This window comes from Falco rusticolus, chromosome 5 (assembly GCF_015220075.1).
Source record: "Falco rusticolus isolate bFalRus1 chromosome 5, bFalRus1.pri, whole genome shotgun sequence".
Classification (NCBI taxonomy): domain Eukaryota; kingdom Metazoa; phylum Chordata; class Aves; order Falconiformes; family Falconidae; genus Falco; species Falco rusticolus.
In genome coordinates this window covers 55,099,500-55,126,664 of record NC_051191.1, presented here as the reverse complement: position 1 = coordinate 55,126,664, position 27,165 = coordinate 55,099,500, and the positions used below count along the sequence as shown (strand labels likewise).

At 43.1% G+C, this 27,165-nt stretch overlaps 3 protein-coding genes and 1 non-coding gene across 13 annotated transcripts in view; all 4 read right to left on the bottom strand.

Moving 5' to 3' along the window:
- Window positions 1–8,393, bottom strand: part of LOC119148087 (putative RNA-binding protein Luc7-like 2) — a 35,446-nt gene extending 27,053 nt beyond the window's left edge. For 6 of the 7 annotated variants that reach the window (XR_005104299.1, XM_037387713.1, XM_037387714.1 and 3 more), the window contains exon 1: window positions 8,041–8,393. Coding sequence is in view for 5 of the 7 variants with exons in the window: in XM_037387713.1 (XP_037243610.1) it covers window positions 8,041–8,101 (61 nt within the window). In the remaining 2 variants the exon portion in view is untranslated. The remainder of the gene's footprint in view (window positions 1–8,040) is intronic. The other variant, XM_037387718.1, reaches the window with a different exon arrangement.
- A 2,769-nt stretch (window positions 8,394–11,162) lies between these two features.
- On the bottom strand, window positions 11,163–12,119 carry FMC1 (formation of mitochondrial complex V assembly factor 1 homolog). The gene is made up of 2 exons (XM_037387720.1): window positions 11,530–12,119; window positions 11,163–11,414 (listed from the first exon to the last, which is right to left on the bottom strand). The coding sequence occupies exons 1-2, from the start codon at window positions 11,665–11,667 to the stop codon at window positions 11,220–11,222; spliced, it is 333 nt and encodes a 110-aa protein (XP_037243617.1). The 5' UTR covers window positions 11,668–12,119; the 3' UTR covers window positions 11,163–11,219.
- Window positions 12,120–12,281: 162 nt separating this feature from the next.
- Window positions 12,282–12,354, bottom strand: TRNAR-CCU. Its single transcript has one exon. It is a non-coding gene; the product is annotated as a tRNA-Arg (tRNA).
- A 412-nt stretch (window positions 12,355–12,766) lies between these two features.
- Window positions 12,767–27,165, bottom strand: part of UBN2 (ubinuclein 2) — a 56,263-nt gene continuing 41,864 nt past the window's right edge. For all 4 annotated transcript variants that reach the window (XM_037388322.1, XM_037388324.1, XM_037388323.1 and 1 more), the window contains 3 exons: window positions 24,189–24,435; window positions 23,338–23,427; window positions 12,767–22,191 (listed from right to left, as the gene is read on the bottom strand). In XM_037388322.1, coding sequence (XP_037244219.1) covers window positions 22,142–22,191; window positions 23,338–23,427; window positions 24,189–24,435 — 387 coding nt within the window. In that variant the 3' untranslated portion in view covers window positions 12,767–22,141. The remainder of the gene's footprint in view (window positions 22,192–23,337; window positions 23,428–24,188; window positions 24,436–27,165) is intronic.

Here is a 27,165-nt window from a genome sequence, read left to right as displayed (position 1 = left end):
AGACGTAGCTTTTTTCACACCTCTACCACAACTAGGAATTGATGCTACAGCTGCAATACATTCTGTTTTCATCTAAGTGTAAGTGGCTAGTGTGATAATCACAATTACCAAACTGAGGTAAGGCAACATGGGGGGTGGGGTGGGGTGGGGGGGTGTGTGTGGTGTGTGGAAGGTAGCAGAAACTGATCAATGACAGCCTCAAGAACACATTCCACCTTTCGGTTCCAACGTTTATTCTTTCTGCACTGTGCCTTTGGTCTAGTATTTACGAGGCTTTCAGAAAAGCTCCCATACACGGAACACGCAGATATTTATCTTTTCCTTTCTATGAAAAGCAGTTCCATACATTCGCATTTCTTTTTAACTTATGCCTTTTCAGAAGGAAAGGTTTATCAAAAGGAAAAGGTGCCATATACTATGTCCTAACAATGACTGAATTTTGTGTCCCTCTGGCAGCTCATTCCCTAGTCTGGTAACCTCAGAGGAAAATGTTTTTACTTCTTCATGAATTTTGTGAGCCTCAGTACCCCTACATAGCACAGACCTGTTGGCAGACAGAGAGGATGCATTCTGCTGCTGCCCTAACAGACGAATCATCTTGAGTAGGTGATGACCTGGGGTCTACACAGGTTGCTGGGGGGAGGTGGGGGGGGCAGGGAATAAAATCTACAGATCCACTATATGCCTGACATTCAGCCTATAGTGAAAGAGACTTTTGCAGATGCCTTCTAAGAATTAAAAGAACGTGAATAGATGTGTTCTTAAGCCAAGGACTTCAGTGGTACATCAGGTAACCAAGATGCTGCTTTTCTTTGTCAAACTGTACATAGGCTGATACACTCGCACTGTCAAACAGTTGTGTGAATGCTAAGCAATGTTTGTGAGTATTAAAAAAGGCTTTCTATATTCTGTAAGAAAATAATAACATCTAGGTACCATGTAGCTGTGATCACCTAAATTTTAGAAGTATCCTTAAATGTTTGTAAAGAGGCCACTACGACTGATATTTCAGACCTTATTACAAGTTCTATTTTCATAGGTAAATAATTAAGTTAGCTCAGAATAGCAACTTATTTAACCCTGCCTCTGAAGAACAGCGGAGTGTTCAACTACTTGATCTTTAGAACTCATGCTCATTAAAGAAATTAATTTACCAGGGCATTAAAGGAGTCAACACCTATTACTATAAGCCATCCCTGTGTTTCCAATTAGATTTTTCTCCATTAAAAAAAAAAAAACCACATCATATGATTGATAAAATTTGTATGGAGATTCAGAAAAATTTAAATATTCCTCAAGAAGCAGCAGCCTCAGTTTTACTGAAAGTACCTGGCCCAAACCACATTTCTGTAAGAGATTACTTTCCCGATGAATAAAGAACTTTGAAAACACAATTGAAACAATTCAGGAAGGAAAAAAAAAAAAGAAAAGAAAAAGAAAAAAAGGCCAAATACCAAGGCAATTTCTACACTTGCATATCTTATATCCTTTATAAGCATAAAGAAACCACACAACTAGAGCGACAAACATTAAGATGATGGCAGTAATGTAAAGTCTCTAAAGGAAATTTTCTAGTTTGTATTAAACATGCTGACTACAAAAGTAACATCAGTATTCAAGACCAATGCAAACTGCTGATTAAGGAACCATCTAGAAGTTAAGATCACAATGGGCACTTGTGCTATACAATTCATTCTGAACTCCCAAGTCTAACCTATTAACAAGCCTCTAAAATACACTGAACAGGAATGTTGATCACAAACCAGCAGAATGAACATTTACATACCAACAATGACAACATTATAAAATGCTTATAACAATGATTTATTTGATCCAGCACCTCTTACTATTTTACCATAATACACTACTAACAATAATGCCAGTGCATTGGTGAGAATTACCCTTTATAATCCAACTGTCACCTCTAATCGCAAATTAATGGTGCAAACCATGCAAAGACAACAACATGCAATTTCATTGTCATGCTGTTGACTTCCTGCATTAGGCTACACCAACCAAAACCAACCAGCTTTCCACTCAAGTTTTTGAAGTATGAGTCTCAACGTGTTGGCAAGAGACTCCAAAAGCTTTACTCAGGAAGAGCTACTAACTGGGTGGACTATCAGGATAAAGACTTCATGTCAAACTTCATCAGCAAAGCAAGGCCTGTATAACAAGTATTCAACATCATTATTTAATTGAGGCTCATGCAGTGACAGAAGATCCTGTCCATGCTACACACAACTAATTCTGATATTATTGTCACTAACACTGGATGCATCTTTACTGTAACACCTTTAGAACAATATACTTCCAAGTAGGACTGCTTGTTTTTTACACTATGACTGAATTAATACTTGTGAATGCAGAAAATAATGAAACTATTTTTTCGTTAATGCGTTACAAGTGGAACAAATACAGGAGTGATTTTCAATGAGGTATGAATATACCCATGTGCTTCTTCATAAATGTCATTTCATATGGTGTCCCAAATTGAGAGTAGAAAAATCCCTTGTCATTCCCTGTTCCCCTCATTTTCAAGGGCTAGAGTACTAGAACTTTATAATGGAGGCAGCAAATACAGTTCATTAAACATGACCATTGCTCTTAAAGCCTTCTGATCACTCCTGATTGACAAATACAGAACCTTTTAATGAAATTCATGTGTTGCTACTACTTTCAGACTTCTGAGCTGTTAATCAATTCCACATTTTGGGTAGGTTTTCCAGAAATTTATGTATACAAGATACTTTCTTCTGCCTTTACTTTGCTGCTGCTCCATATTTGAAAAAAGAGCTCTCTGAGGCCCTTGGCTCCCTAACCTGGCTCGCAGCCTGAGGCTACCCAAATGTCTAGTGGTCCTCCAGTAATGTACAAGATACTGAAACTTCAAAAGCACATACCACCTTCCACACACAAGTGTAAAGCAAAGTGCAAAACAAAATCTATGTACCCTGAATATGCCAACATCAACTCACTACCCATCCTTAAGTACACAGAGAACTCTTCCAATAATCTCATATGGAAACTAAAAAATTTAAAAATAAGTTACAAGTTCTAAATGACACCTCTGTTTCCATATACAGCATGTCAAACAAACAGCAGATGATTAAGATAAGCACAAGGGTGTCACTTCAACTCCTCCCAAACAAGGAGGACAGAGAAGTCACACATTAATAACCACTATTAAGCATAACTGAAGTGGTTAGCACAAAACAGAAAAGCTGATTAAGACGTGAATAGATGCAAAACCGAAATTTTAAGTTTCAGTGCCAGAAGATGATGATTAAAAAAACCCAAGAGTTTTACTAGTAACAGGCGAAGTACAGAAGTAAAGACTTAAAGCAGTTTGGCTCAAAAAGCTAGCAGGTGAAACAAAAGAGATGTTAATTGGCACTATATATACAGGTTCTGTGTATCTAGAGGCTTCTAAGATTTTTCTGCTTAATCACATAGCGCAATATTTGTTAAGATGCTTGTGGTATCATTTCCATGACCACATGTAAGTCTCAGAAGCACACACAAATGTACCTGTCTCTTAAGAAGAATCTAATTAACTCTGCTAGTTTTTCACAGCTGTAGACTATAACCTAATTTCGATGTAGTGACAATTATAAAGAAACAACAACAACCAACAAACAAACCAAAACCATCACCACATTTCTTTGTGACAGTCGGGTCTTAGCAATTTCAAGATGTGTTGCTTCAGGGCCAGCTGGATCTGCTCTGTCTGCACTACTGTCAGAATGATCCTGCTCCACCCTCTGCTTCTAACCCGTTCCTCACACACGAAGGCAGAGCAGGTCACTGACCTGTCAGAAAACAAACCAGTTGAGCAAGACAACTTGTTTTAAGATAACATGGGATCTTTACAATCAAGCCTTTTTAAGGAAAACTTGGCAATCTTTGCTCATTTCAGCTATATTCTGGGGAAGAAAAAAAAAAATCCTATGGTATTAATATCAATCGATAACATTTTGCTCAATTTGTAAATGACTATTTATTTTACAAAGTTAGGATCCTATTTGTAAGGATCCCTCCTGTTTTCTAGAGACTATTCTCTAGAATGGCAAAACCAGCGTTTACCTAAGCATATTTATTCAATTTTACAGCTGAAAAATAGTATTAAAAAAATAAAAATCACTTTTCTATAAGCTTATTCCTAATACTTCTGAGTGATGAGCTCCTGCAGCTCTGGTCATTAACAATAAATTCAAACTGAACTAACCTTTTACCTATTGACACATGTAATAAAAACTCCTTTAGTTTAAGTGCTAACAGTAAAAAACCGTATGAAGAAAACATTTGTATCTAAATACCTAAGATTAGCACTTGTCTTCAGCACTCCTTATTTCTCAATATTTGGGAAACCCACACAACATATTCAGTAGTTTATATTTACTTAAGCTTCTCTTTTTTTAAGTACGTTGGGTTATCAGTACTTGGAATGATACTTCAGAGAAGCGTTTTTTCCAGTCTGCAGTCATGACTCCATTAAATTAGTCCATCTTTTTACAAACACGAAAATCTAAGCTGCCTTTTTTGTTTTTTAACTTTTCGAATTTTTGGCATGGTTGACATCCAATCCAGTTCCCCAGTTCTTGTCAGAGAAGCATGCAAGAGAAGTTCGTTAGGTATATTTAAGGTATTTAAAAAAAAAAAGTTTGTTTTTAAATAATATACTTTTCGAGGTTTGTAACAGAGGCATACCTGCTATTTACAGAATGATTTCATTGTACTGACATTAACAATACAACTGCTTTTCAGATATCCCAGATAAATTCCAAGAATTGTAATGCACTGGAAACTCCTGAAGAGCATCTGCCAAGTCCCTTCTGTTTCACTTCTGTCAGGTGTCTGTCACATGAGCAAAGGCAAGCACAGAGCAGCAGGGCACTGGTCTGAACAGCTGGCAAAGAGGCTGCCTGAACCTCAGATCCTGGCAGGTACTAGGCAGCAGTTCATCACATGTTGAGTGACACTGTGTGACTACAACTGCGTCTATCCCACTGCCAAAACTGAGACAAGGGAGGAAGCAGGCCACTTGCCAAAGCAAGTGACAAAGCTCTTGGTTCTTCCGGCCCACAAGCATAGGGCCTTCTGGGGGAGGATACAGCAAGGGGCAGGCCCAAAGCTACATACTTACTGCTAGACAGCCACATGTTGGGCAGCTACATTTGAAATTAAAAGGCTCCTTACAGTTTATTTTTCATAAATATTCTTACAACTCAGTGGATATTTCCTGAATCAATTTGACCAATGCAGAACTGTGCTTTCTAGGTGTTCTCAGAGCTTAACAGCAAATCCATAAAAACATTTAATAACTACGTCCTCTGAGCTTCTCCATTCCAGCCCCAGGGACACCAGTTATAACGCGCGTGCACAAACTTCCACAATTAACAGCCTACAGCTCATCTCCTAAAACCATGTTTGAGCATCTCGTTGTGGAATTTTCAAAACCATTTTCAGAGCACATTCCTTTCTCTACAAATGATACTATAAACCCCATAAAGTAATACAGACTACGTATTCAGCCACCACTACTGGCTTTGAATTTACCTCTGAGTTTATTCTGTTCCCACTGAAGAGCTCAAATGTTTGATCTGCTTGTATATATAGGTAAGAATTTTAAACTTGCACATCCTAGACTCCTTAAAAAAAAACAACCCCAAAAACAACTGCCGCTGCTGCTGCCCTGCCCCTCCCCCCCCCCCACAAAACCAAAAACTCTGTACAAGTATAAAACTGTTAATTAGGAAAGTAAAAAGCACTTTGGTAATTCTGAACATAAACCACAAACACCACCCAAGAAAGATTTTTTATTTTAAAAACATTTTAAACTCTATTGTGTTGCCAGGCAGAGGAAAATCAAAGGCAATGGGGACAAGTGGTGAAATGAGAGCTATGGCCTACCAAGAAATAAACAAATAAAAAAAATCACCATATTCTAATGAAAACCTGCAATCTGCATATTACTAGAAACAGAGTATCTATCAAAGGTGGCAGCAACATAAAAAAAACCACCCCAAACAACCCCAAATCCCACTACTCTCAAGGTTAGCAATCCTTCAATGACCTTGAGCCTGGCCTTGAATTTATTAAGGACCAGGTCTGCAAAAAAGGGATCATTTTCAATTCCTGTACACACTTCATTTAAATATTGCTCCACTGAATTTTTAATATTTTTTTTTTTTTAGAAAACTAGAATGGTATTACACTGAGATCCTCAATTCCCCACTTAATTCAATAACGGAAGCTAGTTTTGCAAACAGTCTTTTCTCCTTATCCTTCCCCATCCTGCCAATTTTGTTTAAATGCTCTCTAGCCAGTTAGTTTCTGAACAGTTCACCCCATGCAGTTTGGGTATTACAGGGCAGGTGGGAGGGTGAATACAATTATCAATAAAATAACTGCTTTCTCATAAAGCTGAAGGAAATCTAGTCTGAAATTGCTTTTCCTGGTTTAGATCTTAGCCATTTAGCATTTTTAAGTGTCACAGGTAAATCCCACTCTTCTCCCACCACCCAACAGAAAACACATTCAAAAATTACAACAGCCCCTGCTCTTTAAACCTTCTGAGTCGTCTTAGGGTAGCTCTGAAACAGCAATCTAGGTGCCAACACTGGGAAGACTTTGAGTTTCACGAGCACAATGTTACTTTGCCAAGCACTCAGACATGCACAGCCACAACAAATCTTCTGGGGTAAAACAAAAAACACCCTAAATCAGATCCTGCATGATGACTACTCACTAACCAGTCTTGCTTTGGAAGGCAATCTCTGCAGAACAGGAGCTTTCCAATGAGATTAACGTGCCTTTGTTTAAAACAACTATAAGCACTTAGCAGAAAGCATTAGCGATATACTAGGTATGTAAACACTAGTTACGTTTATTTAAAGTTCTAGATTACACTAAAAAAAGCTGTCAAATCACATTACCCCAGTACCAATAGATGATTGGCACGTACAAGGTACATCCCAGCTCATACAGCCTACTCTGTGCATGGTAAAACAGGTAACCATTAATTCAGCACTAAGCTTCAATAAACATGTAACACATTTGTGAGAGTGAGTACAACATCCAGAACATTTAAATAATCTCTAATTGCTGTCTACGCTCGGGCGCAGTATTCCCTTGTTTATAAATAAAATGCTACACAGCATAAAAGGAACTGCTTTTTTCTAGCAGCCTCCAAATTAATTGGATTGATGGGCGACTTCCAGTTCAAACTCTCATGTTGATTGCCACGCACTTTGACAAAAATTCTCAGAAGCTTCACACAGTGATAATCTTCAATTCACTATGTGACCGCAGCATGATCTGAAACCTGACTGTACATCTAGTATCTCCCCCTTGGGATTACTGCCTCTAGATGTTAAGCTTTTAGTTAGCTGTTTGAGGCTTGTTTGTTTTTTAAGAAAATTTGCCCACTAGGGTTAACTACACTCTTTTTCAGAAAGCAGCAGCCATATCCACCTGCTGACTGAAATGATGGTTTGGGTCAGACTTTAGACAAAATTATAGTAACAAAAAAACCGCAAAAAACCCACCACCAAAAAAACCCACCAAAACCTGCTCTACTGAAGCAGCTGCTGGCTGGGGGGAATTTTTCGGCTATCTGAATCTATCACGCTGCTGCCTCCCTCAGAGGTGAGCCGCGCGGGAAGGCTCCGCGGGCGCGCCCTCTGAGGCGCAGTTCCGCTGCGCGCCCCGGGTACCGCGGGGAGCGGGCCTTAAACGGCAGCTGAAGCACCAGCAGGGCCCCCCGCCACTCGGACGCGGCTGGCGCTGGCAGCTCCCCGGGTGGAGGTGGCGCCCGGCTCCCCCGAGCCCCGGGGGCGGCAGCGCCGAAGGCCCCCACCCCGCCGCTGACCTACGGCCTCGGCAGGCCCCGCCCCGCAGGGGGCGGCAGGGAGCAGGCCCCGGGCCTGCCAATCACGGCGAACGGCCGGCCGGCCTGCCCGGTACCGCCGTGACCTCAGGGGCTTCGGCAGCTCCGCCCCCTCCTCCCCTCCCCCGCCCCGGCCGGGGGGCACTTACCGTCCCGGGACGTGCCCATGAGCTGGTCCAGCATGGCGCGCATCTGGGCCTGCGCCGACATCTTGAGCACGCGAGGGCTCGGCGCAGCGCGGCCGAGTCACGCCGAGAGCGGCCTACAAGGCCCGAGGCCCGGCGCGGCGCTCAGCCCTCCCCCTCGCGTCACTCGCGGGCCCGGGCGGAGCCGCTCCCCCGACGCCGCGGGGAGGGCAGGCGGGCGCTGCCTGTCTCGCGCTCCCGGTGGAAAGCGGAGCGGGAAACCTGCCACGCGCCGGCCTCCGTGCCGCCGCCGCCTCCCCTCCCCCCTCCGCTCCTCCCGCTTCCTCTCACGCCTGCCACGCGCGCGCGCCAGCGGTAACGGAAGCCCGCGCGCACGCGCCCTAGGCACCCTCGTCCGCTCCGCGACGTCAGCGCGAGCGGGCCTTGGCCGCCCGCTGATTGGCCACCAAGCGCGGCGTCCGGCCGGTGACGCACCGCGCTGCGAGGCCCACGATTGGGCCGTCGAGCCTTTCACCGGGCTGGGCCCCTGGGGCGCGCCGATTGGCCGAGCGGCTCCGCGCAGCCGCTGTGACGTCGCGGCCGCCGGGTCGGCGGCGGCGCGGCCTGGTCCGCAGTGGCCGCGCCCGCGGTGGGCAGCAGGGAGGCCCGCCGGGAGGGGGCGGTGGGGGCCGTCCCTGCCTTTCCGAGGCGAAACCCAGCCGGGGCAGGCGCAGGGCGGTCGGTTGTAACGTGCCGAAGCACGTGGCTGGGATTAACGCAAAGCGGGCGGGAAGCCTGGGCTGCGCAGGGGGCGCCTCTCACAGCCCCGCCGCCTGGTCCCCAGGACAGACGCGTCCCCTGCGCTGGGCCGCGCTCACCGGGCGACGGAGCGAGCGTGGGTGCGCGTGTCAGCGCTAGCCCTGACGGAGCCTGCCCCTCGCGGACTGGTCCCTGCGTGGGAGTGACGTTCGGCACCGTTGTGTGCAGCTCCGTTCCCTCAAGCCGTCAGCGCAATTACGGTCGCGTTGGTGAGAAAAGCCAGGGCAACAGCCGCCTTTTAGCGCACCTCCCTTAAAACTGAAGCTAATTCAACTTCCAGAGCGCCAACAACCAGTCTCAAAAAGAACATTTTTCACAATTTATATTCTAACGCCTGCATTTTGCGAGTATCCCTTTCTTAACCACGGCGTTGCCATCTAGTGCCCAAAAGCCGCCAGTGCCTGTCGCCACGATCGGCTCTCGTCCACAGCCAGGGTCGTGTTCAACTCCTAAGGTTAGCTTAATACAAGTAGAGAAAGGGCAACAAAAAAAGCCATTAAAAACCCCACCGCCGACTATCTGGATTTCACAAGGACTTACAGAGAAGATGCAATGCTCTGACTGGAGTCTTCTATAACACGTTTAGGAAAAGATTCCCTGCCCAGTGCCCCCCAGCTATTCAGCACGTCCCAGCTTTGTTTTTTCTTTAATATTCACATTTACTGTTTTAGTCATGACTTTGGATTGAAGGGGAAGTAACTGGAAGAGACACAGCGGTTAAAATTTTCTCTACTTAGTACTTAAGTGTTTAGGGGAAATAGAGAAATTTTAGTTACTATTTTTACCCACACCGTACAACCTTTAACTCTAGGTACTCTTTAAGGAGCATCTATTTCTGGCCAAATTTCAGTTTTTCTTCCAGAACTACTTTCAGTGAGCCATTTATTTTTCTTCTGGAACAATATACTACAGACTTTGGATGGAGTGAGCCCTTAGTCCATCTGGAAGGCAAACTGCAGAATGCAGCAGCTGCATTAAATAACAGAACAAGTAGTACATCACAGCCACTCTTAGGGTATGCTGACTTCGCATAATTTTCATCTACTTTGCTGTAACAGGTTGGTACTTTCTCGCCTGGGCTATCGACACTTCCAAAAAAACTCCGTTTAACTAGTGAGACACTGCAAGAGTTGCAAACCAGATTTTTGGTCTACAGAACCTTAAAACTTGTAGTTCACATCTCCTTACCTGACCTAAGTAGTGCAAATCTTCCCAGATTTAAGGATCTATTGTGCCTCTCCACTATACTTTGGGGATTGGAACTATCCCCAGGTTTCACATACAGGGGAAGAAAAACACATAGAATTACTTCATCTAAATCTATTTGCAATGCTTTTCTGTCAGAATAGTTTGTTTCCCCTGGTAGTGGGGGGGGGGGGGGAAAGCGCACTTGTTAGCCTTGCTTCTAGCTCCTCCCCCATGTAAACAAGCCTCACATTTTATCCATTGTAAGTCAGCCTGATTACAGATCTCGTGTATCTTTCATACAATTCAACCCTGTTCAGAGAAGAGAGCAACAACAATTCAAGCCAATACTTCTTTTCTTATAAAAAGAAACTTGCTGTTCCAGATTGCAAGACAAGAAAACTGCAACCTGACTTATCTAGTGTAACTGGCAGTAAGCTGTTCACTTCAGTATTTCTGAGATGCATGGTGTCTAAGAACAGCACAGGAACCCTATAGTCGCAGAGTCAACTGCTCAGAGACACTAAGAAATGTGTAACTTGTGTTTGAATTGTTACCACCAGCTGACTGATATGGAAAAAAAGTATCTTCAAGATGAAAGAGGATTGTGCTACTGCAGTGTCTGTCAGAATCCCCCAAGGTTCTAAAGCGGGGGTCCTCAAACTATGGCCCATGGGCTGGATACGGCCCCCGGTATTTACAGACACCACCCCCCCCCCGCCGGGGGTTGGGGGGGGAAACCAAGCAGCCACAGATGACTGCCTGCCACTGCATCCACACGCCGGCCCCCTGTTTAAAAAGTTTGAGGACCCCTGTTCTAAGGAAAGCGCCTTTGCTATTGGGAGGGTAGAAAATTCTGCTTCAGGACCCCCCACGTGGCTGGAAAATCCTACAGTAAACAGGCAAATTCTCTCTTACTTGCAACTCCTTTTAAAGTTTAGCAGTGAAGGCTGTCATGTTTTTTTACTACAAACCACCTATCTCTCTTTCCATGGAGGCTGCCTGTCATACCATGCGTTCAGATCCAAGGGGTGGGCCTGGTACGCTTGATCAACTGGGAAATGGATTCCCAGTTATGGCTCTTTCACACCGTACCGGCAACCTAGAATTGACAGAAGGCACAAGCTAGCAAAGCCAGCCCGTTTCGGTAATTCTAGGATATTTATTCAGGAATAAGTATGTAACACAGTAAAATCATCTTAACCTTTCCCTCCCGGCTGCTGAGGCAACCTGAAGCCCACCAGGCCGGCGACCTCCTCCGGCGAGCGCTCCCCCTTGCCGTGGTACTCCTGGTGAAGGGCCGTGTGCTCCCGGACGCTGCGGAGCAGGCAGAGGTAGGTGGCAGCCTGGAAGTGCAGCTCCTGCTGGGCCCGGCACAGCTTCTCGCTGGTGACCTACAGAGAGGAGGGAACAACCCCGGAGACTTCACACACCCGGCTGCGGGCTCCCGCCTCGCCTCGCCGAGGGGGAGGCAGGACGGAGGAGCGGCAGGGAGGCGCCCGCGCGTACCCGGTGGGCGCGGAAGGCCGCCACGATGTGCCGGTAGGCGGGCGTGTGGCGGTAGGGGCGGCCCGCCCGGCCGCTGGCGTGGCGGAGCTCCCGCAGGAGCCCACGCAGGGTGCGCAGGGGGCAGCCGAGCGCCGCCATCTTTCGCCCCTCCCCCCCGCGCACCAATCGAGCGCCGCCGCCTCGCTGCGGCGGCCAATAAAGAAGCGGCCGGCGCGCGCAGACCTTACCCCCACGCTCTCGGGCCGGGGGCGCAGAAGGAGGCTGGGCTGCGTGCGCTTCCAGGAGGCGCCGTTCCGCCAGCGTGGGCTGTCGAGAACCGAAGTGCGCGATCGCCTTGTCCTACCCGGCCCCCCCAGCCAGCGGCGGTCAAGTGCCGAAGGTCCGAGCGTTCAGGCGGGGCCGTGCCGTGGCCCGTGTGCGCTCCCCACCACCGCCGCCCCGCGCTAGACCGTTGGGCTGAGGGAGAGGCGGCTCGCCGCCGGCCTCTGCGCTGGGAGCGCGGGCCGAAGGAACCGGAGCGGGATCACGGGGACGCCCCCTGGGCTGCGGGAAGCCGCGCTAGGCCGCAGCCCTGCGCCCCCACCGCCAGCCGCCCACGCGTTTCCGGGGCTGCGGCCTTAAAACGATCCGCAGCCCGTTAGAGCGAGCGAGGGGCACTCGGCCTCCGCGGGAGACGGAGGCCCGCGGCTAGCGCCTGCCGCGGTTTGGAGCGCTGAAGTGCTTGGGCGGGTTGCGGATGCGAAAAATATAGTCACCCCAGATGGGACTCGAACCCACAATCCCTGGCTTAGGAGGCCAATGCCTTATCCATTAGGCCACTGGGGCTGCTGTGACTCCGTCTCTCTATGTACCTACTTCTTCTCTCTCCCCGCCCCCTTCCTTTTATAGCGCGCGCGGAAGGCCGCTGACTGGGCAGCACCTCCCCGCGCGCGGCCTGGAAGACGCCTGCCGCATGGTGCCCTGGGAGCGCGGGGCGGGCGCGGCAGTGCCCTTCGGTTCCTACCTCAGGCTGGGAGGGTAGACAGGGCCTGGGAATAAAGCACCTCAGAAGGCAAGATCCCTCTAAAACTAACATGGGATTAAAGCGCTGCTCCGTGCGAGCAGTACCTCCCTCGCTTTCGCTAGCAGCCCCCCCCCCCAAAGCACCAGTGAACAACCCGCCAAAAACCCCAAGCGACAGCCCTTCATGGGAAGCCTTTTTACATATTTGTTGTTCTGAGAAATGACGAGACAGGGCTAATATGTACATTCCTCTTTATTTAATACAGCACAGACACATGACATTAAAAAAGAAAAGTACACTCATGAAAAAAGCCTGTCACAGTTAGGGACAGGGAACAGCTACGCTGAATTGAGTAAGGCTCCTACTGCAGAACAGGGGTCTGCCAGCAAGGTTGGATCGCAGAGCAAAGTCTGCTGCCAAAAAAAGTATCTTTGCACTCCTTTCAGGAAAGCTGAAAATAAAAGGGCAAGTCCACCTTTTGGAACAGGTGGAGGTGGTTATCTGCAAGGTTCACAGGATACAAACCCTATTACTGTGTTTGGACCAAAGCACTCATAAAACTCTCTGGCTATTCTTGCAGATGGTCGATAGTCCTGACCTCTGGAAACAGACGTCTCAGGGATAGCAAACCTGAGTATCTGGAAGGAGTCAAAGCATCAAGTAGTCACACACAAGAGTAAAAATTAGTCTCCCTGATAGGGCTCTGCTAGCCACAACTGGGAACGTGCAGGGGAACAAACGGACTTCCCAACTAACAAAAGACTAACAGCCATTAAACTGACCAGAACAATATACACATTTGGAACTGATGCGGGCTTTTGTGGCAGCAGCTTCTTCCTTTTCCTGCTTCAGTTCAGGATGGAAATTAAGCAGGCACCAGTTCCTCTGGCAAAGAGCCTTACACACTTTTAAAAAATTAAAATACAAAAAAGGGAGACAGGTGTATTTACAAAATCCATGGCTGGTACAGTACATCATTTTTAAGACACACTAAATGCTACAATCTTTCAGGTCCTGAGATTATTACACAAAAAAGAAAACCAAAACAACAAAAAAACGAACAAACAAAAAACAACCCAACCCACAAAAACCCAGACAACTCAAAACTTGCATTCAGGTCCAGTTTTATAAGGAGAAAGAAATCAGATATTTAACACACAGTATCCCTTGAAGTTATTGGAACACATCTCCCTAAAAATCCAAATGAAAGTGCTGCTAGCCACCCAAATGTAGCTGCATTTGGCTGTTCAGGCTTGTTGTCACAAGAGGGGAGCATTTCACAGGGGAGATTCTCTGGAGAGCTCATCAGGTGAGCACGCAGCTGTTAAGATCCTCTCTCCATCACTAAGCCCTATAATCCAAAATATGCAAGTATTAAAAGGAGGAAGGTGACCTTGTACAAATTCATGCTGGACTGAGTAAAGCATCACAGGAATCAGCAACTCAAACAGGTTTGCTATCTCATAGTAACTGCATTCCTTTGTTTGAAGCCAAGGAATGCAAAGAATTCTAGCTGTGATTTAACATTCATTTATAACACAGCACTTGGCCAGCTGTTTGTTCTGAGCTACCTAGCAAAAGGGCTACCTAGTGAAAGGCAGGAAACACTGTTAATTTGTTTCTCAGCCTTTTATTGTCTTGGGGATTACAGCGAATCAGGTACAGTTAAGCTGGCTGTATCCAAACTTGCAAATATACACTCCGTAAGTGAAACCAAACAAAGGATACTGAGGCCAAACCTCTGTCGAGGGGATGATCCCCACGACCGTTAGCTGTGCAGGCAGGTATTTGGATGCTCTGTTCATGACTGAGCCTCTTTTATCAGGCAGAACTAAAGGGACTTGAGCTCACACTCTTTTTCTTCCCCAATTAAATATTCTGAACATAGTGCTTTTGAATAGAAGTTATCATCACAGATGCCCTTTTATTATAAGCACCTCACTTTAAGCTAGAAAATGCCAACATTTTAAGGATTACTCATTAAATGCTTCTAACCCTCAGCAAAAGAAGACTACAAGAGACAAATCACTTAACAAGGGCACTAGTTTAAATGCTAAAATATAAAACGCTCAGTAGACTTTTGGGGGTAAAAAGTAGCAGTTAATTTTGTAATTTTTTTTTAAACAGTAGTCCAAAAATAAAATTTCTCCATCTATTTCCAGTATGGATCTTGAGAACTATGTAAGAACATGGTACTAATTGCTACATGATGGAATCACTGGCAATAAAACACACACTACAGTTCTCACCTCTGAGCTAAATTGTTATTTGTAGTTACATACAACAAAACTAGATCAGTGAGAAATACCTGGGGATCACAGTTTAGCTTTTATTTAAAGATCCAGCTACTGTGTAGCAAATAACTCCCCTTGTTTAGAAGCAACTTCATTTCAGTGAGAAATTGATTTCATTTACTTCTGATAGCAGAAAGAAACCTGGGATGTCTCACTAGTTCTCCCCAAACCCAATCTGTACATTTTGAAAAACAAAACAAAACATTGCTGCAGCTTCTTAAACCAATTCTGAGAGCTGAATATTCTAAAAAACTCTCACTCAAACCTGTCACAAGAGGTGATTTTAGCTTCCCTCTCGAAGCAACTTCATGACACTTGACACTAGGTGTTGCACCAGTGAAAGGGTTTCTTTTTTAAAATACAAATTTCTTTCTTCACGTTAGCAAAAAAGACTTCTGCAGTACAGACATTCAAAAAATATTCCATTTTCTTTGGGTAAAACTTCCACGTGTGTTAAGAGGGGTAGCTGGGGGAAGGAATGCATGTAACACTGAAACATGTAAATACTTATCTGCATAGTTGATATTAGTGACTACTAATCAAACTAAGGCCTTATATGGAAAAAGCTGAGCACACCAGAAAGTTTCTTGCCCCACTTTCCACTCCTCTGGTGAAATCTAGGAAGTCTCAAAGAAGCCCTGGCTGCCTCAGCAGCTACGTGGTTCAGCCTGTGATGGTGGTATCTCCTGACTGGTTTTCGTTGCTTTTCTTTCTTTTTCTCTTGATATTAGACAGTAACAAATCAACTGTCTGTTGATAAAATAAATCTGCACACACTTCTGGGAAAACACACCACCAAAAAACCCCCAACCAAAACCCTTTAGTACTGAGCATGATAGGAGTCAAACATGGTGTACGCTGCTTGCTTTGGATTACTTCACCATAAAGAAAAACTTACTAGTTAATGGTTATCACCTACGCAGGAGACGATGGCAAGGGAAGAGACTGAAATTCACTTCTAGATATAGAACACGGTGGCTTGGGTTTGTTTTTTTTTGTTTTTTCTCCAGAGTTGCTCTGTAGAATTATAGCTGTCAGAAACTGCTACAAAAATACAGACCTATATCCTTGACTACTGACAAGATTAGCACAGTTTTATTTATGAGAAGTGTGCAAAAACAGCTGTAGGGAATCTTTGTACTTCCCCAGTTTTGGGCCAGTTCCAGGCCATGCTGATCTCTCAGCATAACTCGATAGCAGCAGCAGGGCTTTCTACGGCCCGAAAAGGCTATTACAGCAGCAAGGGATCACTGGGTCATAGAGAAAGGATGATGAAGCCACACCAGAAGTATCCACAAACAAAGCATTCCCCTACACAATGGTTATCTTTCCACTGACCCAGTAAGCATACTTCTGGCTGCTTATTTTGGCAGAGATTTCTTAAGCAGCAGACAGACAGATATTCACAACAGCTGCATTTGTTAAAAAAGACTGCAACAGTACCCATCATCACCAACTGTAGATTCCCCATCTCACAGATCAGCCTAGGCTAAAGAGTTTGTGTGCCCAACATGAATTAGACAGCGACAGAAGAGCCAGGTTAGCTCAGTTTACTGCCACAGGTGGATGTGGCAAATTCCCCTGAAGTAACTTCAATGATGTACCTAAGGCACATTAAGCAGCACCCTCACTATCACTCAAACTGGCTGAGCTACCAGCAATAGTCCTGTCTTTGACTGGCACCATTAGAGTGGTAGAAGAAATCTGCCTATGGCCTAGTTTACATAAACAGGTTCACTCAAACATGTGAGGACAAGCTAAGAACTGAAATAGCAGTTAGGCTGTTCTCTGCCACAGGAACATGTTGTATTTGCTATCTTATGTGTTCTCTAGACGAGTTCTCCACTTATGAAGGACTCTTCATTCCATTTCCATTCTGGAAAGTAAATGCTTCCTTTTCACATTGCAACTCAAAATTAGATCTTCCCTAAGGGAAGGACATCACAGCACTAGCGCAGTCTAGTGATGTGTACATGTGTTACCTTAAGTTTAGCACTCGTTGACCAAGTGAATTACTGATTTCAGGTATGCCTGTTTATGGCAAGTTAAATAGATCCTCGGCATAGAATTGTTAAAACCACTAGATGACCTATTGCTGATTACTAATTTTGCCAGAGAACAAGAAAACAAGCACAGTCACTACTTTAAGGGCTCACTTGCAGCTAACACCACATGAACTTACTGTTCATTATATTAAGAGAACAAACCATTAATGAAATCTCAATAAACTGAGAAAAAGTACAACTAGAAAAGTACTTCATGGTGCATGATTTAGGCAGCATGTGAAGCATAGCCAGGTTTAAATTCAGTTAGCAGCTGCACTCCTGCAGGTTTTACCAAATTCCTTCTTACACATGATGTGTAGCAGAAAGTATAAATTCCGGTAAATGTGAGAATCCTCACAATAACCATGTTAGGCAGATGTGAGTAGCCACACACAACATTCCTCACAATTCATCTCAACTGAAACTTGTCACGAGCTGCTATTTTAACCTCCTCTCCCCACACACCTCCTTGGGGCTGTCAGTCACACATCTTTGCCTCAGACTCAGTAATTGTGTGAAGTGGTCCAGTATTTAATAAGGTTGCCAGACAGGGCCCATAATGTTTACTCATAACCTAATTAAGATCCAAATTTAAAACCTTCAGAGAAAAATGCAAGAAGCTTCATTCCCATTAGCCATTTCCTTTCTCTCATGCACATTTATGCACACTCACACACACTCTTTTTATTGTACTGCCATCTTTGCACAAGTGTTCACCGTTAAGTGTTCAGAGCCAGCAGAATGTAGGAGTATGAACAGGTTTCATGGGAATATTGCTGTATATGTGTGTGTGCACGTGTATGAGTGTGAGAGAAAGAATGCACAAGCACACAGAACCAATGCCATGGTACAGCAGCTATGAGGTTACACACATTACACTTTTGTTTTCTTTACAAAAGGGAACAAATAGTATAACAGCATAAAGCCATCTTGGCAAGCTTAAGATTTTCCTCCAAAATGCCCTCCAGCACTTCAGGATCTCTGAGAACAGTTTAAAGTGGGTAGGGAAATAAAATTAAAAAAAAAAAAAAAAAAAGGCACTTAAACAAAGGACAAAGGCCTGAATCAAGTAAGTCATGGAGGGTAACAGCCATTTCACCAGAGCTAAGACCAACCAAAATCTACCAACCTTTTTTTTTAATTTCTATAAAATTAAAATTGCATAAAGTGTTAATTAATCAGTCATTTACCTACTGCTTTCACCTTCCTTTTTCATTTTATGGAGAAAAAAACAAAACCAAAAACCAAACCCAAACACAAAGCAAGTGTCCCTTTTACGATTTCCCCCCGATTCATGAAAAGATGGAAGTGTAGGAGGAAGCCTTCAACAGCTTGGCTTGGCTCCAGGTTTTCCCTGCAATGCCATCTTCAAAAAAAAATCCAAAATAAAAAGCAGAAGAGGGACCACTGTGCTTCCACCAATTCACCCCTAAAAAAAAAAAAAAACAACAAAAACCAAACAACACCCCCCCCACCTAACAAAAAAAGGAAAAAAAAAAACCCAAACAAAACCCAACCAACCCAAACACCCCAACACTTCTAATCCATCTGTGGAAAAAAACTACTCAAAAGAAAACCAAAACCTGTAAACTAGATTAGAATTTGCTAATAAATACAGCCAAAAGTTCCTTTTACGAATGTAGCAGCAAATGTGATAAAGTTAGTTGGAGTCCAAGATGACTCCCAGAGGGTTAATGGTTCACACAACTGATGGCAGCTTGGGAGAGTTGCAGGATTTCTCTGTTTTCATGTCCTCAAGGGTCTTGCACCAAGTGGAGAAGGAGTGTGGAGGAAGGGTCAGGTAGGCGATGGGACTGCAGGAAGGAAACAGGCTCTTGGCACCTGTCCCACCCCCAAATCTGTGCATCAGACAACTTTGATTGGATTCAAACAAGAAGCAGAACCCAGGTAATTAAAAGTTACTTCTGATTAGCAGAAAACAGATGTGAAACCCACAGCATCCACACTTGTGACTTAGTTGATAGCTATTAGTCATGTATCTCAAATCAACAGAGAAGGCTGGACGAAGTGATTTCAGCCATTTGCATCTTGGATTAGGATAACACTGCAGCCCAAGGTATCGGGGAACTTTGCAGCCCGATTTTCATCTAGCCTGCCTTCTTTCTTTGCAAGTGTCTCAAAAGGATATAAAATAGCTACCATGACTTTTGGGACTTTGGATCATGTAGCAGAAAAACATTACCCAGACGGTTTTAACATTAAAACCTGTGTTTGAAATTATTGCTTGCATGCGTTTGGGGCTTTCAGTGAGCTTGACATGTTGCTCATATACAGTCCCCAAACCGAGTTCAGCCCTGCTGTCTGGAAAAGACAGCTCTACTTGGCTTTCTTATTGCTTGTGAATACTGAGGGTTATTTAGTATGTACAACTACAGTTTACTTATTAACAAAGGCCCTTAAAAACTAGTAAAAACTTGGGGGGAAATGTCTGTAGAAGAGCTGCTGCTGTGCAGAAAATAGTACAGTATTAACCTAATTTTGCATTTGGATGTTGCAGGTATCTTTTACTTCCCCATCCTGTTTATGCTACCTGCAAAGGTCTCTGAGAGCCACCCTATTATTTCCTTTGATTTGGCCTTGCTAGGTTTAACCAGGGAGAACAGGGAACATAGACTCTTTCATCATTATGTTGCTGATTCCAAAGCTCAGAAGCATAATAACTGAGAATAGATACTGTCTTGGGAGGCTGTGTGAACTGGCTTCATGAACAATGTGTGGTCCTCTTTATTCTGATCATCCTACTATCTATTTCCAAAATAAGTATTAGTTGACTTGTTTCCCAAGACTGAGAAGCTCAATAGGCCACACAGACAGGAATACTCCTACCCTTCTTAAGATTTAGAGAGGATGCTTCCCAACTGAAGATGAGGCATACTTCCAGGAAGAAAGGAATGTTGAAAGAAAATTTGTGCTGTAGTTATAAAGGCTCCAAGTCTCCCAATCTAATATTTCATTAAGTACAAAGACAAAAGATGGCAATTTGAATGACATGCCTTGATGAGGAAAACATAGAAGAGGTAGAACTCTCCTAGGACAGGGTCTTTTAAATATATTGCTGCCTGAGGGCTGACTGCTGCAACTCCCTTAGCTACATGCACTGTTAAAAGCTATCAGGTCTGGTACAGTTTAGAGAATTAGCATCCTGCCAGAACTGTTTGGCCTCAAAAACCAAAAGCCATCTTCCTCCAACCCTTCCTGGAGAAAGAGGAAAAAAAAAAATCAGATCAAGTTTGCATTGTAAATAGTTTATGGTATTTTGGTGGAATTTGCACAGTATTAAGAATGCCAGAGTCTACGTAGCTGTGTGTTTTAACTCTAACCTTGACGATGGAGATGCAAGCTCATCTAACCAACACGCCACATACAAAACATCAGCACTAGCTAAAACACATTTAATTGGCAGATGCTATGGAGTGAAATTAATGAACTAATGCATCTTATTTTAATTCAATCTGTCTTTCACAGAAGTGTTGTGCAAAAACATTTATTGCTGAGCTCAACCCAACAGTTTTATACTAAATACACAATATATATTATTTTAAATTCATGTATATATATTTATATAAAATTAAAATGAGCTCTAAATAGAAAAGAAATTGTCTGGTCTAAGAAAAATAAATCACATGTAAAAGAAACCTGAAAGCTATAAGTTAATCTATCAAAAAACATTTAAGATTCATTATCCATGGGTCAAAGTCTCTCTGGGAGGTGTAAGACAACCAGTAGCCACTGGTTCAATCTCAAACTACTGGAAAGGCTAGCTACTAGGAATTTCAGTATCTCTGAGCAAAGGATTGCTTCGGGGTTGAAGAAGGGCATCATACTGTTTTATTTGCTCCTTTCCCCTATGACTTAAGTACAATTTCTGCCATTCTCACCTGTTATCTGACAGCGCAAGGGACTCAACAGCAAAGTTCTGTCCTAGTGTTGAAAGTGCAACATGTGCTGGAAACTTCCTCACTTACAAATGAACCGGTCTATGTATTGCTATCTGGGGGTGGGTAGGTGGGGGAGGTGGAGAAGGCAAGCCAGCTTTGCAGTCTTGTGCTACCATGTAAGAAAAGAGTTCAGGTCAGGAACTCCCCAGGCCAGCAGGGGCTGGAAATGCTGAAGACAACCCATTCAGCCCCCAGAAGAGAAGGCACCTCTGGTCGCTTTTGAACGACTCCTCTTTGGCTAATGCCTGAAGCAGTACTAACCTGGCTCTGGAATAGGTCACCATCAGCTTGCTTTAACTAGCAAATCAGTATAATGCATGGCTTTTGGGAGGAGTTAGATGAAAGATGAGGAAGATCTAGAATGGATAAAGAACTGGCTGTGTTTTATAAAAGACATGCTAATTTCCACAGCAGATAAGCACAAGACAAAGGCAAAGAAATTTTAACAAATGGAAGGACTGAGGAAAAAACAGGTGTTTTTTTTGAAAAAAAAAAGTGGGAAAGAAATGCTAGTCTGACGAATAAAATGTGGGTTTCCTTTTCATGTAAATGGGAAAATTTCCATCCTCTTCCTCCCTTAAATAAGAATGTTTATATTAAAGAAAAAAATCAAATTAGGAGAAAGGGATTTCCCAGTAGTCTGTCTCACACAACTGAATGTACCAGGAGATCTGTTTTTGAACGCAACTCTCTAATGAGACTGCATACATCTGTAGGCTCCCTAAAGCCAAACAGCCTTATAAAGCTGGAAAAATGCCCATATCAGAAACTGCATTTGTATAAGGGATTAATTATAATGCAAAGTATCCCAGCACCACCCCTATTCTACATAACCTTTGGTCCACAACCATACAGTACACTCAGGACCTGCACATAATCTTATACTGGGCACTTATGAAGTGGATGATACCACCTTACACAATGGATGGAGAAACCTATTCTAGCTCCTCTCACGCTTTCAACTCTTCATTGGACATCACCCAGGGAGGGGAAAAAAAAAAAGTTTGTGCTGCTGTGGGTTTGACGATCAATTTCTTTTAAAAGCCAATCAGAGCAGATAAAAAAAAGCTTGTTTCTTTAGGCAAGATCAAACTATGACCAGTCTGCATGACCAGGAGGACCAGTCCTCCTTTTCCTTCTCTCTTTGATCAAGTATTGTTTTCTTTTTCTTCTTCCTCTCACCACAGTGCTTGGGATCAGAATATGTAAACATTGACAGAAACAGCAGCCCTGTGACAATAAGCACTTTCCCAACTGGGCAGATTCTGTCAGCCAACCAGAACTGCTTCAGCTCCCTTGCTTGTCCAGAAGTCACTGGTTTTTCCGCTGTAACTTAGTGTCCCCTTTACTTTGGCCTCCATCTGTAGTTTATAGACACAGGAAAAGAAAAAGGAGAATAATAGCGTGAGTGAAGTTTTTATAATTTACAGCAAAAGGTAAAGGAATTTGGCACATTTAGCTTTAGCATCACCAAAAAGTACATTGTCTTTATACGGTGGATGACTTTGCTATTTCTAGTAGGTGAACTACAGAGAAGACGCACTGTTGGAATCTGATACACCAGGCTCATACCAAAAGATACCATTTTCTGAAGATGAAGTTGCAGCTTGGGATACTGAAAACAAATTTTAAAATCAAGCCTTTCTTTAGAAGTCTTCACATTTTAATAAAGCATTTTAGTATTCAACTCATGGCACTCACTGTGACAAAAAAATTAAGACTGTACCAAATACAGCCAATTGGTTTTCACAGCCTTTTAGAGCAAGAGTGTCCAGTTTTTGATGCTGAGGTCTCTTGAGACCAGGATGAAGAACCTCCAAGCGAGCCGCTTCCTGTTCCTTCTCCTGGCAAACAGCCGGCTCCCCCCCCACCCCCACCCCACCCCCGGTGGCAAAGAAAGGATTACACTCTAAACTGAACCTTTTAAGGCTTTACGACAATTTTTCAGCCTGAAGCCTTACAAACAGAAAAAGGAGATGTGCTACTTCAGGCTTCTCTCCTCAACCAAAATATGCAACTTGTCAAGGAAAAAAATTCTCAGGGAAGGCAGACCTTCCATTAGGAAACCATCACACTGTTGACGCATGTAGACACGCTTACAAGAAACATGAACCTTCTAGCTGGAAAGTCAGTTTCTCCCCCAAAGGAGAAATTAAAATTGAGTGGAAAAAACAATCTCACCACTACAGACTTTATGCAGCCTGTGTAAACAAAGGTCAGCATTCAGTAAGCAGTATTCCTTTTTCCACCACTAGCTGACTTTGGACACTTCAGTTTCTAGAACTGCTACACTAAAATATTACAGGAATTTCTGGACAGCTTTTGTTCCTGACATTTTAAGACAAAAAACTGTTTTCAAAAATACTACTACAATACTGTCTGCTGCTATCAAAGCTTGTCCCTGTGTTGTGTCTTCTCTAAACCACTATCAGTTCTGGTATACATTTTGTTTCAGTCTAGGGCAGACATCTCAATTAAAAATAGTAAGAAAAATACGATTCCTTTACCTGTGTAAGCTTGCTGCAAGTGAGCAGGCAGAGGTGAGTGAGACAGCGTTGCTGCATGCTGAGCACCTGGCTGTAAACCCTTCAGTAAGTCTGGAGGAGGGGGGGAGGAGAGCAAGAGATCAAAATTAAGTCTTAAGGACAGAGGCAGCCTTTGTGAAATAAGAGGGGTTTATTTTTATAGTGTAGCTATTGTAGCATGCTAATTTGCACATATTTCTGAAGATGTATCTCAACAATGAAAAAAGATACACCTGATAGCATTCTGATGGCTGGAATAAGTCAATAGAAACAGACCTATTCAGCAGACATAGTTAAAAGTCAGAGCAAGGATCATGACTCACTACTGGGATGCAACTTTTCAAATAATTTCCTTCAGTGGAAAGACCAAAAATTGATATAGGTTAAAAACCTACAGATTTTTCTAAGCAATCAGAAAAAATAAATGCCATCTTGGTTGATACCTCCTCACAAGAGGATCGCTTGATATCTGAGATTACTGAGCTAAGGATATTTTGAGCAATCACATTAAGTCTCTTATATGAATTGTGACCTTTGAAGACTTTTAGGCTATATCCCTCTCTAAAGATCAGGGATTAAAAGTTAACCCAAAAAAGATGTTCAAAGCCAAGTATAACTTCATTGTTACATTCCCAGTATATACTTGTAAGAGGCAATTGTTAATTTTTGGATAATTACATAAAGTTTTATGAGCAAAGAAATCACATTTACTCTTCTGTACTGACTTTCATGAACTAAATTTGAGTCTTAGAACTTTATTGCTTCCCTTCTTAAATTGCATTTTCAGGATGCATCCTTCCTTATAGCACAGTGTGATAACTAATTCCACTCACTCTGAGTTAGGCTGTGGTGGAAAGCCGCTGAGGTAGATCCCGAGGTGGTTGTCACTCCAGCTGTGTCCGTCCCGAAGCCAAGCAGCTCCAAGGGAAACTGGAAGGGCACGGTCACAGGAACAAGGCCACCCAGCATCCCAAAAGGAGTTAATGGTGCAGACGTCACGTTCTGACTGGTTACAGACAGGGGTGATGCCATGAGAGTCAGAGGTGAGGCGTTGGCCAGTAATGATGCTCCTGCTGTTGACTGCACAAAGAAAAGGAGTACTTCAAGATTTCAAAGCTTTGAGTTATATTCTTTAAGGACTTAATAACTATTTCCTGTTAAGTATGGCCCTATTAAAAAGTGTATTTAACTATTAATAAATAGCTGTTTATCCTCCTAGGAGATCTGTCCACCATTCATCTGCTAAGCAAGTACAAATACATCTCAGATTTAGACATGACAGTATGGTTCATCTCATGTTTTTCTTATCAGCCTTACAGGTATTTTCCTCTATCACACACTGGGTCTACCGTCAGAATCTAATGCAACATCTTCTATTAGATGAAAAATACAAAATTATCAGATGTAGACCTGAAGTTGTTAGAAGCACAGTATTACTCTCCCCTCTTCAAACCTGGGTTGTAACAGAACACTAACTTTATTTCTAAAGACGCTGCTTTGAAAATTAAGATTCAAAAATCATTGCTTCTTACTTAAGAACCCCCACACACAAGAACCGCTTTTGAGAAAGTCAGGTTACCAAGATGCAGACATACATATGTATGCATGCACATGTCAAAGCAAAAGGCAAAGGAAAATAATCCCTCCACTCTACATATGTCACAATGAAGTTAAATTCACCGTAGTTTAAAAATGAAAATGCAAGATTAGCTAGAACATTTTAGCTACAACAGTTTTCAAATCACTAATTCTTCTTAACATCAGAAGAACTCATTCTTGTTTAACAATCTTTCTTTTGCTACACATATAGTAATTTTACATGCTAATGTTCAATTCTCTAATTATATACCACAAAACAGCATAGAAAGCATTTTCAATCAGATTCAAGCTCAGATTTTTGAGGTCAGAAAGACTCAGACTGAACAGGACTTCCAAACCCATGCATTTATACAAATAAGCCTTCACCAAAACTTAGAATCATATTAACGAACACGTAAGCTTAAAATGAAATTAATCTACTTGAGTTCTGCAATATCAACTTACAGAAACAGCAGTATGATGAAAACTACTAGCAGGGATGAAGTTTCTATTACCAGTTTTGGTCTTAAGATGTTGAGATGAAAACAGCTAAAGAAAGGTTAGTTGCTGCTTATGAGAAACCAGAAAATTTTAAAGCAGTAACCCTGTAAGTGTAAAAGCTACAGATGCAGTGTTTGTAGCAAGTGTTTGTATTAGTCATCTTAGCAGTGATAGCTTCTAAGACATATTACATCCCACAAGTAGGACAAAAAAGGATGGAAAACTTCAACATACATGATTATTCTCTTTTGCCTTTAAAGTACTCATTTCACAGTAAGTCTACGTACAAAAAGCGACTATCGTTCATTGTCTATGTAATCTTTAGTGTGCAACAAAAGCCACACGGTAATCTCTTGCAATTGTGAATTCCTAGAATGCCTGAAAACACGAAGAAGTTTTGTAATGTGCTCTGCAAAGACCTTGCTTACTCTCTCAAAAAGGAGGAAAGAAAGTCAGTTAATGGAAAGAGCTACACAGAATGCCCTAAAAAGCTGCAGTTCAGATGTTTCCATTTATTTCATGTATGACTGTTTCATAAAAGGGTTCATCCTGATCATGTAAATCTGAGTCCCTAAGATCCTTAGAAGTCTAAGCCAGATTCTGCACAAGAGTAGTAATGGTAGGTAGAACTTTTTAAGGAAATCACATGGTAATTGCTGAATTTTAAGATTACTTTGTGCTCTTAAGATGCAACTTAACTGAGTATTCTAGAGTACTATTTCTGTGGAGCTACAGCAGGTATAAGCCTATATTCTGATAAATGACTCTGTGTTAATCAGAAGGGGAAAGGAGAGAAACACTTCTTAGAAGCTCTTTGTAGTTAGGAACATCTTTATTATCACATGAAATCATCTAGTCCGGTATCTTCAACATAAGCATACCAGGATATTCTGCTAAGCAACTCAAGTACCATTCTCATCTTCTGACTAATAGCATCTGAGATAGGAATTAAACCCCTAGACCCTTGAAGGAAAGGAGATTCACTTTCAGTCTTAAGCAAAGTGGTAACCAACTCCTTAGTACATTGTACCTAACAACTAGCTTGGAATTTATTAGGTTCAGCAGCCAGCCCATTGGATCTTTAAGGCTAAATAAAGCCCTCTGATCATGAATCTCTTCCTCTTCAGCATATTTAGACTGGGAGGTAATTTGATTCTCATCTTCTCCTGAACATACTCCCTGACTAAGTCTCAGGTCTGCACTGCAGCAACAACATTATTCCAACATTTATCTTCCTTGCACCATTCTTCTGAACCACTTCTAGGTTATCAACTTAACTTCTGAAGCATACCCCCCCCCCCCCCGTAAAGTCACAATAATTATTTTAGTGCTGTCATACGCTACTTGGTACCTTTAGTTGATTTTCCCCCTTCTGTATAGTAACAGACCTTACTTTGCTGTATTACAATATGCACTCATGTTACTTGATTATCTACCACACACATCCCAACCCTCTTCAACATCATTCATTGTCTGTCAAAATGCATGTCATCCCCCAGGTGATCAGTGTTTCTAAAAAAAAATTACTTGCCTTTAACCACAGGTAGATTTGCCAGAATTCATCTCATCATCCAACACAATACTACTTATTTCCCTTCTCAGTCATCTTTAAGCACTACCACACCCATTTCACATTTTCTTCTACATCACAGCAATTGTATCCACTGGATTCTGTTGATTGCACCAGAAAAAACCCTCCTCTGTTCCCAGTGCATTCACTGTAGCCTTTTT